The sequence below is a fragment of the Lactuca virosa genome, chromosome 7 (genome assembly GCF_052849685.1).
Source record: "Lactuca virosa cultivar CGN04683 chromosome 7, Lactuca_virosa_CGN04683_v6, whole genome shotgun sequence".
Taxonomy (NCBI): domain Eukaryota; kingdom Viridiplantae; phylum Streptophyta; class Magnoliopsida; order Asterales; family Asteraceae; genus Lactuca; species Lactuca virosa.
The window spans coordinates 63296036-63306733 of NC_136432.1; the positions used below are offsets into that span (position 1 = coordinate 63296036).

Below are 10698 nucleotides of genomic sequence, written 5' to 3' on the forward strand. Positions count from 1 at the left end.
GCATCAGCTACTACATTAGCTTTTCCGGGATGATAACGAATTTCGCATTCGTAATCGTTTAGTAGTTCTACCCATCGTCTTTGCCTCATGTTGAGTTCCTTTTGATTGAGGATGTGATGAAGGCTCTTATGATCGGTGAAGATTGTACATTTCGTGTCGTAGAGATAGTGTCTCCAGATCTTTAGAGCGAAAACAACTGCTCCGAGTTCGAGATCGTGCGTAGTGTAGTTGACCTCGTGCGTCTTGAGCTGTCTCAGGGCGTATGCGATGACTTTTCCTCGTTGCATTAGTACACACCCAAGGCCCTGGTTTGACGCATCACAGTAGACCACAAAGTCTTCTGTTCCTTCTGGCAAGGATAATATAGGTGCGCTGCATAGGGCTCGCTTCAGTGTTTGGAACACAGCGTCTTGTTTTTCTCCCCAGCTGAAGGTTACACCTTTCTGAGTCAGGGTGGTAAGTGGCTTAGCAATCTTCGATAAGTTTTGGATGAACCTTCGGTAATACCCGGCAAGGCCCAAGAATTGTCGGATTTCCGTTGGAGTCCTTGGAGTTGTCTAGTTCTCGATTGCCTTGATTTTGGAAGGGTCCACATGTATTCCTTCTTTGCTGACCACGTGACCCAGGAAATCTACTTTCCGAATCCAAAATTCGCACTTTGAGAATTTCGCGTATAGCTTCTCTGTCCTTAATGTTTCCAAGACCTGTCGGAGGTGTTGGCTATGTTCCTCTTTACTCCTTGAATAGATGAGTATATTGTCTATGAACACGATCACAAATTTGTCCAGGAAAGGACGACATACTCGGTTCATCAAGTCCATGAACACCGCCGGTGCATTTGTCAACCCGAAGGGCATTACTACAAACTCGTAGTGACCATAGCGAGTTCAGAATTCCGTCTTGGGAATGTCTCCTTCCAGAACTCACAGCTGGTGGTACCCAGATCTTAAATCGATCTTGGAGAAGTAGCTCGCTCCTTGTAGGTGGTCGAACAGATCGTCTATGCGTGGTAAGGGATATCGGTTCTTGATCGTGAGCTTGTTCAGTTCCCGGTAATCGATGCACATGCGAAAAGATCCATCCTTCTTCTTTACGAACAGAATCGGTGCTCCCCAAGGAGAGAAGCTCGGTCTGATGAATCCTTTGCTTAGAAGCTCGTTCAGCTGGCTGGATAATTCTTGCATTTTTGCCGGTGCTAGACGGTACGGCGATTTTGCTACCGGGGTAGCTTCGGGAATCAAGTCGATTTTAAACTCGACTTGACGTTCTGGTGGGACTCCTGGAAGATCTTCAGGGAAAATGTCGGGGAAATTGCAGACTTATGGAATGTCTTTAATGTCTTTCACTTCTCGTTTCTTGTCTACCACGTGCGCTAGGAAGGCATGATATTCGTTGCGCAGATATTTTCGGGCTTTGACGCAAGAGATGATTTGTAAATTGGTACCGGGTTTGTCACCATAAATGACAAGAGTTTCGCCACTTGGCAGATTTAGGCGAACAACCCTTTCGTGACACAGAATATCGTCATGGTGAAGGCTTAACCAGTCCATACCGATGATGAAATCAAAGCTTCTTATAGTGATCAGTATTAGATCGATTTGGAAAAAGTGTTCATTTAGAGCTAGAGTACAGCCTACATACAATTCGTTTGTGCTTTCTGTTTTACCGTTTGCCATTTCTACTGTAAATATCTTATTGAGTGCTTGGGGTTTTTGATTAAGTAAGTGTTTGAATTTATGACTCACGAAACTTCTCTCCGCACCACAGTCAAAGAGTGTGCATGCATAAATGTTGTTGAGGAGAAACGTACCCGTAACCACTGTGGGATCGGCTATTGCCTCGTTCTGCCCTATTACCAGCACTCTTCCTACACCGCCAACATTCTTTGTCTTAGGGCAATCCCTCTTGTAGTGCCCAGTTTCCCCACACCCATAACATGCCTGGCTCACTCCAACACCAGGAACTTGGGTGATTGGTCGCGCCGGTGCCTTACAGAAACGGGCAGTGTGCCCTTTCCTGTCGCAGTTTTTACAGTGCATCTCCCGGCAATTTCCGTTGTGATGGTAATTGCATTTGTTGCACTTTGGTAGGTTCCCAGCATATTGTTTTACCGGCGTAGGGGTAACAGGGACAGCATTGGGGCAGTAGCGGCATGGACCGCCATTATCTGTTGTTTCTTTGAAGGTTCTTGTGAAGATTGACCTTTCCTCTTGTTCCAAAACTTCTTCTTGTTGTTCTTGTTGGCATTGCTGTTATTGGTGTTGCTTCCTCTGGTTGGTTCTGGGACGACGGTCATGACATCTTGGCAGACTCCATGATCAACGAGGGAATGTGCCAGTTGTTTGGCACTATCGAACGTCGTGAGTTTGGAAGCTAGCACACTTCCTCGAAGCTTGGGCGACAGCCCCAGATATACCTTTCCACATTCTTGCTTTCTAGGGCCATCATCCCTGGGCAAAGTATTGTCAAGTCACTGAACCTATTTGTATAGGTTGTGATGTCCGAGCCCACCATAGTAAGGCCCCAAAGCTCGTGTTCAAGCTTCTGAATCTCGCCCCTTCGGCAGTACTCTCGCAGTAGCATTTGCTTTAGGTTCTCCCAACCCATGGAATTTGCCACCACCAGAGTTAGTGACTTGACGTGGCCATTCCACCACGTTAGGGCTCGTTCGTAGAAAGTACAGGCAGTAAATTTTACTTTGCTCTCTTCTGGGCATGAGCAGATCTCGAATACGGCTTCCGTTTTCTCTATCCATTGGGATAGAGCCATTACTCCCCCAGTTCCATTAAAGGGTATGGGTTTGCTGTTGGTGAAGTCCTTGTAAGTACATTCCCCGGAACGACCCTGGTTTTGGCCATTAGTAGAGATATTTATTCCTCATCCTAATCCGTTGTTACTCATTTGTGCCATTGCTACGGTTACGGCACCCGTTACAGCAGCCTGAAAGGTAGCAGCATCCATCGATGGAGGTGGTGGTGGAGGTGGTGTTGGTGCTCCTGCAGTATTGAAGCGTCGGGGATTCCTTCTTGGCAGCATGATTCTGCCACAAGTTAAGAGACGAATTCTTGATAAGTCTTCAGAAATGATTATGGAAAGTCTTAGTATTATATGTTTTGCGTTCCGAATATTACCGAATTTTGTAAGTTAATGGAAACTTACAATAATAAGTGTATGATTTCCTGAGTATTTTAAGAACTTAATGGAATACTCAAAGAAATAATAAATGCGTGTCAATCTCATTGATATTAATATCAGATACAACGATCAGGAAAATTTGACCTTACATAGGTCTAGGGTACATCAATTAAAGCGGGAAAACTTTGACAACATGCAGACCCCCGAATTGTGCACTCACAATCCGTCGGGTTTACATTTATAAAAGAAAGAGTAGCACCAACGCTTAGTCGATAAGTATATACATAGCGCCAGAAGTACGCGCTCGACTCCGAGCGGGTGGTACGCTGCGGACCATGGTATGTGGTTGTGGAAGTCTGAGCTCGGGCTACTTGATGTTCAACCTCGATGATGCGCCTCTCCATTGCGGCTTGGCTTTTACGGAACTCTCTCACTTCGGCTCTAGTAGCAGTAATGTCTTTCTGAAGGGAAAAGGTGTGCTCTATTGTTCGTTCATGCTCTTCGTCCAAACGACGAAGACGTACCGCAGTGACAGAAGCGGAGGCCCCAATATCCAGGAGTTGGCTGGCATTCACTCTTGCTTGCTCGCCTTGGTTGGCGATGCGACGAACCATGACTGGGAGTGCCCTGTCAGCCGAACCTCCGTTGCTGAGGTTATAAAAGCCTCGTCCCATGCCGTAAGGTGGTCGTTGTCCTTGTTCCTTGCTCCATCGTTTCAGGTCCACAGCCCCGCGGGGCGCCGGGCCCTGAAAGTTCCTTCGGGGATTTGTTGCTCCTCGGGGAGGATTGTAGATCTCTGGTTCCGAGTCAGTTCTCCCACCATCTCCTTCCTCTTTTGAATCCTCGTCTGGGTCTTCCTCGGGATCATCTTCGGATTTCTCTTCTGGCTCTTCCTCGGGAATCTCTTCGGGATCTTCTTCTGGGTCCTCCTCAATCCAGCCTCCATTACCCTGGTTAGGGTAGTTGGGATCGCCGAGAATGTGAAATCCTGCCATTTCGTCTGATCGAGAATAGAGGTAAGAGAATTATATATGAAACTTGGGAGTAAAAAGGGTAATTTTTGATAAGTATAATTTTATTTATTTGACGATTCCTATTTCTAACTAAATATCGAGGTTCGCATGATTATAACAGTTCTTATAGTTTTATAAAATACTCCTATAGTATTTCAAATTTGTAAGTTCGATTTTAGTATTTTATTTGGTAAGTTTTTGACTTGTTGCTCACTACGACCATTCCCCGACATATGCTGGTCATATCTCGGATAAATATAGTTGATCAGACTATATTTATTCTCGATCAGATTACATACCCCGAGGCCTAATCGTAGCGTCTCAACTTGCCTTAATACTTTTGTAAAATTTTGGCTATGATACTAGACCGATGCATGCATGTACTTATACTTTTATAAAACTAGCATTTTATTTTCTCAAAAGTATAGTTTGTGAAAACGTTTTGTCAGAGGGTTTTAGTCCCTTTGCATTTATAGTTTGTATATCTTATGTGGTTCGATATACTTAGTTCACTATAAACAATGCTCTGATACCAATCTGTCACACCCCCAAACCAGAATGGCGGAAACATTCGGGGGTAGGTGACTTCACGTAGTATCATAACAGTTGAATATTTGTAAAGAAAGTAAACATAACCATCATAAATATAATTTAAAAGTTACATTGTTGCATGTGATACATGTCTCAAAAGAATATTACAAATATGATGATTTAATAAGTTTTGATAACTGACGCCTTAGCGTTCCTTCTCCAAAAGCTGATGTTTTACCTGTATTACTGATTCCCTGAGAAATACAAGTAGTTTTGAAAAAGTGTCAACAATTAAGTTGGTGAGTTCATAAGCCTTTTTGTACTAAAATTTTATGTCTTTCGGTAAAAATAACTGAGCGTGTTTCTAGAAAATCCAATATTTTCCATGTATGTGCGGTAGTTGAAAAAGTTCCAAAGACTGGAATGCATAAGTATTTTCCATACCAAGAATAATGCATGTAGTTTCATATATGTATATATAATCACTATTTAGTTTAATTGCCCCGTAAATCAAAAGGTTTTGATACTCCATGTGAGTTTTATAACCATGCTATTGACCCAGACTGCCTGTAACAACGTTCTTCAGGCGTTGAAGTGTTATGACGTTTGTCACCCCAGACCTGCCGGTCTAACTGTAGCTAACATTTTAGGTGCGGGATTGTCAATCCCGTATAGATCTATACACAAGTATCACGCTCTCCCTATAAGAGATTATGGTTTATAATACAGGACTTGAAATGAGTACTTGAGAGTACGGTGAAGCCGAATGTCTCACAAAACTTAGTATCAATAGATTTACGGAATGAAAAGTCCACATTTATTGTAAATGAAAGTATTTCCTTTTTATAGTGTTTATGTAAAGATATCATGAATAACTTGTAAACTATACCCATTATAGTTTTTCGAAAGTGGGTTCCATTTGGTGATAAAAACTCGGTGTAATACCAACTTTGCATGTAAAGTGTAACGCTGGTAGTAATATTGTTTAACATTTATAAACAAAACGTAGGTAAAGTATTTGAAACCATATGTAACGATGCGTATTTTAACATAAGTTTTTCTCGTGTTTCACTTGTATTCCCCCCCCCCTAAAACATGAAAAATACGTGAAAATGTAGGGGTATGAACTCACCTGGAAAGTGTGGTGATTTGAAGAAAACGGGATTTTTCTCGGGCAGCACTTCGACCGGAAAGTGGTGAATTTTTCGGGAATCTCGGAGCTTCGGACCTTCGTCGGAACTTGGATACGGAACCGGGGCGTCGGGGTAGTCTCGGGATAGTAGAAGTATAAAACTAGGGAGAGAAATTGGTGAATGAGCAAGTAAATCCCGGAAGTATCGCATGCTATTTATAGGAGGGCAGCCAGGCTTCGTACGCTGGGCGTACTCCAAAGTACGCGGGGCGTACCTCGTCCACAGCTCGTATGCTGGGCGTACCCTCGTACGCGGGGCGTACGTTAGCGATGACGTCATCGGTTGCCGGTCTTCGGATGGGACGGGAGTAGAGGGCATAGGTGCGACATGGTCGATCCGAGGCCCTTCATTTGCGTACTCTGGGCGTACCCTCGTACGCGGGGCGTAATCCTTCGGATAAGCCTCGAAGTGTGTGCCCAAATCTTTGAAAATCCATGACTTTCGCATACGAGCTCCGTTTTTGACGTTCGTTATATCAACGTGTAGGTGAAATTATACTCTACAACTCTCGTTTAGACTTCGTTGGCAAATTTTGAATTTATTCATAATTATATAATTTTTAATAGGTCGGGACAGGATAAATCCGTTAAAAATTCATAACTTCTTCATCCGATGTCCGTTTTCGTCTGTCTTTTTACCTTTGTACTACTATTGTCGAGATCTTCAATTCTCGTATAGGTTGCGTCGGCTAAAAATCGTTCGATCTTTATTTCGAATTTTTAGCTGTCTACTGCTGTTCTGAAACTTAGAAAATCATAACTTCATCATACGAAATCAGGTTTGGACGTTCTTTTTATGTACGCTCATGGTTTGTTATTATCTACGACTTTCTTTTAGATACCTAAGGCTAAAAAGTATTTTATTGAAATTTCACTTTTCACACTTGACAGTGTTTTACCGGTTGTGTCGCGGATTTTCAATTGGTCATAACTTCTTCGTTATAACTCGGATTTGAGTGTTCTTTGTATTTCCGAAAACCTTGACACGATATCTAACATTTTATGTAACCCAATTGAGATTTTTGAACAATTCGTTTTTGACGCTATTTTTATTGATTCCACGAATAGATTACAATATTTGACTTTTTGAACAATACATTGACTTGGAATATCGGGTTGTCACAGAATCAATATGGCGCATCCTGTACCAAGATGGTCCATGATGTCGCAACAACTTCTTCATGGCGCAACAACAACTCTAGATGGCGCAGCAGGGATATAAATGGTGCAAGAGCATCAAGGATGGCATACAAACATCAATCTTGGAGCAAAAACATTACCATGGAGCAACATGCACATGTATGGCGCAACAAGGCCATGCATGGCGCAACAAGAAGCATCATGGCGCAAGAGGAGAACAAGATGGTGCTAGAGAGAGTGCCATGGCGCAAGAGCATCACTCTTGGCCCATCCCTTTATCATATCACGCAAAAAGGACCCCTTGTTGCTCCCTATCCCTCCCAAGTGCTCTAAACCTCTTCCAAGTACTCTAAACCTCTTACAACTGCTCTAAACCTCTTCTAGGTGCTCCAAACCCCCTTGTACATGATCCGTTCCTTTGGCACTTGATCCGTTCCTTTGTCTGATGATCCATTGCTTTCTCAGAAGATCCGTTCCTTTGTCACATGCTCCATGAACTCCAAGTGCTCCATTGAGGTCCAAGTTCTCCAAATGCTCCATGAGCATGATCCAAATGCTTCAAATGCTCGAGTCATATTTAATAGGTTTAATATGGAAAATTCCAAGAAAAAGGACTTACCCATGCATCATACTGTTAAGTTGAGCAAGACTCAATGTCCCAGTAATGATAAGGATATATATAGGATGTGTTGAGTCCCATATGTTTTGGCAATAGGATCGATCATGTATGTTATGACCTGTAATCGACCTAATGTAGCGTTTGCTTTGAGCATGGTTAGCAGATATTTGGGAAATAATGGTATGGCTCATTGGACAACAATGAAGAATATATTTAAGTATTTGCGAAAGATGAAAGATATGATTTTAGTCTTTGATGGAAAAGATGAACTTAAGGTGAGTGGATATAGTGACACCAATTTTCGAACAGGTCGGGGTAATAGTTATTCACAATCTAACTGGGTTTTCTTTTTGAATGGTGGAGTGGTTACTTGGAAGAGTTCCAAGCAACTGGAAATAGCTGATTCTACTTCTGAATTAGATTACATCGCAACAAGCGAGGAAGTGAATGAAGCAGCATGGTTTACAAACTTTATTGGAGATCTTGGAGTTGTTTCTTCAATCCAAGAACCAATAGACAGTTTCTGTGACAACGGAGGTGCGGTTTCTTTGACCAAAGAACCAAGGGATCGTGGTAGATCAAGGTACATTGACATAACATACTCTTACATTCGACATTGAGTAGAATAAGGCAAAATCATGGTGGATCGAGTATCGTCAGAAGATAATCCTGTTGATCCTGTCAAAAAGGGATTAAGAAAGATCAAGCACTTCATGCATGCTAGGAGCATTGAGCTAAGAGATAATGTTGGATTTTAGATTTTAGTAGTTAGTTGGTAATTTTAAAATAATGTAACATTAATAAATGTAACTGAATGATGATTAATTAATGGAGATTTATTTATGTTCAAAGTGTGTAATACCATTTGTTAATTAGTTACTCTCGTGTTTCACATTGCATGTTTTACTTCCTGAGTATTAACTTACTCAAATTACCATAGTCGTTCGTGATGGGTTTTACATGTAATAATGCAAAAAATACCTTAAACTCTTAACGATACATGCAACCTAATTGGATCTATGTCATAACTCTATTGAAGCAACATACTATTGAAAGATAAATGTGATATCCCGAAATTTAGGTCAAAGACTGTGAACGGTCAAGTTCACAGTAAATCTCTTTGTAATTTTATTAATTGAGTTTTAGTGCATCTTATATGAAATAAATCAAACAACTCAAACTGCAACCTTAGCAATGCGTCTGAAAAACTAAAATTTCATATTAAGCAGTTGTTAGCAAATCAAACATTCTAGTCTCGTAGTACATGTTTCCCTGTTTCCGAAAATATAAAGAACGTCCAAAACGGAGTTCGTATGCAAAAGATACGACCGTTTTAATAATCCAAAACCAGTATAATACAGATTTTCTTAAAAATTATCAAAACCGTTTCTAACCGTTGAAGAACTACACACCTCAGATGGAAATTTTGAGAACATTTTTGGTCTCAGGTCATAGTCTAATATTTAACTTCATGCTTGAAATATTTTTAGTAAAAATATTTATAAAACTTGAAAAATCAGACGTTTTCAGATTTATAAATCGCAAAACCTTAAACTATTTATTTCGACAAGATTTCCATTATTGGTAATGTTTTCCAGAATAATATATATAGAAATCCAAATCCGGTTGATGTGGATTTTAACGATGGAATAGCCTATATTTCTAAATTCGTGCATGGAACATAAGTTATGAATGATTATAAGAATTTGTTATAGTTTTTCATAAAATATACTATATATTTGTGTCTAATAAGCAACAAAATTTAATCATATTGTACATATGTAGGAAAATTACAGCACTTCGACAACACTAATATAAATATGTTTTATATATATTTATACGGGAAACTCATAATATATATATATATATATATATATATATATATATAAAAGAATTGTTTCCTAAAGTCTAACAAATATACATATGTATTGTACTATTTTGATGGTTTGAAGGTTTAGACAAATAAATATGCATCTTATATATTTTTATATTTAAATCTTATGAAATGATTAAACAAAAATACTATAAACTTGCTAAATGATCAAGTTCTTATTTCTCCTGTATCATTCTTGTGTATTATCTCACACACACAATATTATATATATATATATATATATATATATATATATATATATATATATATATATATATATATATACTATTGCATCAATTATTATTAAACCTAAAAGTTTACATTAAATCTATTAGAAATTATACCAATACACAATCCAATACCAAATCAAATGCAAAATACCAAATATATATTTAAGTTAAATCAATACAATGCTTAAATTACAAGTTAAAACCAAAGTACAGTCAAATTAATTTGAAGTTACTTCCACATTTCAATTTATCTAAGTTTATACACAAAGGAAACACTGAATCACACATAAAGGAAACGTGTCTTTCCTTCTAAAACTGTCAATGAATCACCAAATAACAACATCCGGTTTTCTTTCTCCTTCTCCTTCGTTCCAGTCAACAACACCTCCATTGGAGGTGTTGTCCTTGTGAAATCAGTCAAAACAAATGAACTTCAAGCCTCCCTCGTCCTTCCCCATTCTTTTGTCGAATAAGCAACCCAAACACCACCGTTCTTCATCTTCTTGCTGCCAATACCAAGCAACAAAACACCCCCCTAAATCTATTGATTAAACCCATCGATTTTTGTCAAAAATTAAACCGAAACACCCACTTAGGTTCTATCCGCTACTGTCAAACAATAAAAAAAAAAATAAAAAAAAAATAAAAAAAAAAAAAGAAAAAAAAAAAGAGAAGAAGCAAACCTGTTATTATCGAGCAAACAGTGGAAGGGAGGCACCGAAGATCGGCTTCTCCCCTTCGGCCCGTCGAACCCCGGACACATCAATCCATCTCGCGATCGATCACTGAAACACGCCTGCTTCGGTGCTACTTCTGCTTGCGACGCCCGGACTGCTAGCTTCGCAGCCGGACAAGAAGAGGGAAGCTTCGTTGCTTCGGCCTCGCCGACCCCGGAGACGACGACCTCCCCTCGCCATTAGATCGGCGAATGTCGCCTGCGAGCCTCGTGATCCTTTCAATCGCCA

General features: G+C 40.1%; 1 protein-coding gene across 1 annotated transcript; it reads left to right on the top strand.

Moving 5' to 3' along the window:
- Positions 1–7812: 7812 nt before the first annotated feature.
- LOC145126712 (secreted RxLR effector protein 161-like) lies at positions 7813–8250 on the top strand. The gene has a single exon (XM_079062022.1). The coding sequence runs from the start codon at positions 7813–7815 to the stop codon at positions 8248–8250; it is 438 nt and encodes a 145-aa protein (XP_078918148.1).
- The last annotated feature ends 2448 nt before the right edge of the window (positions 8251–10698 follow it).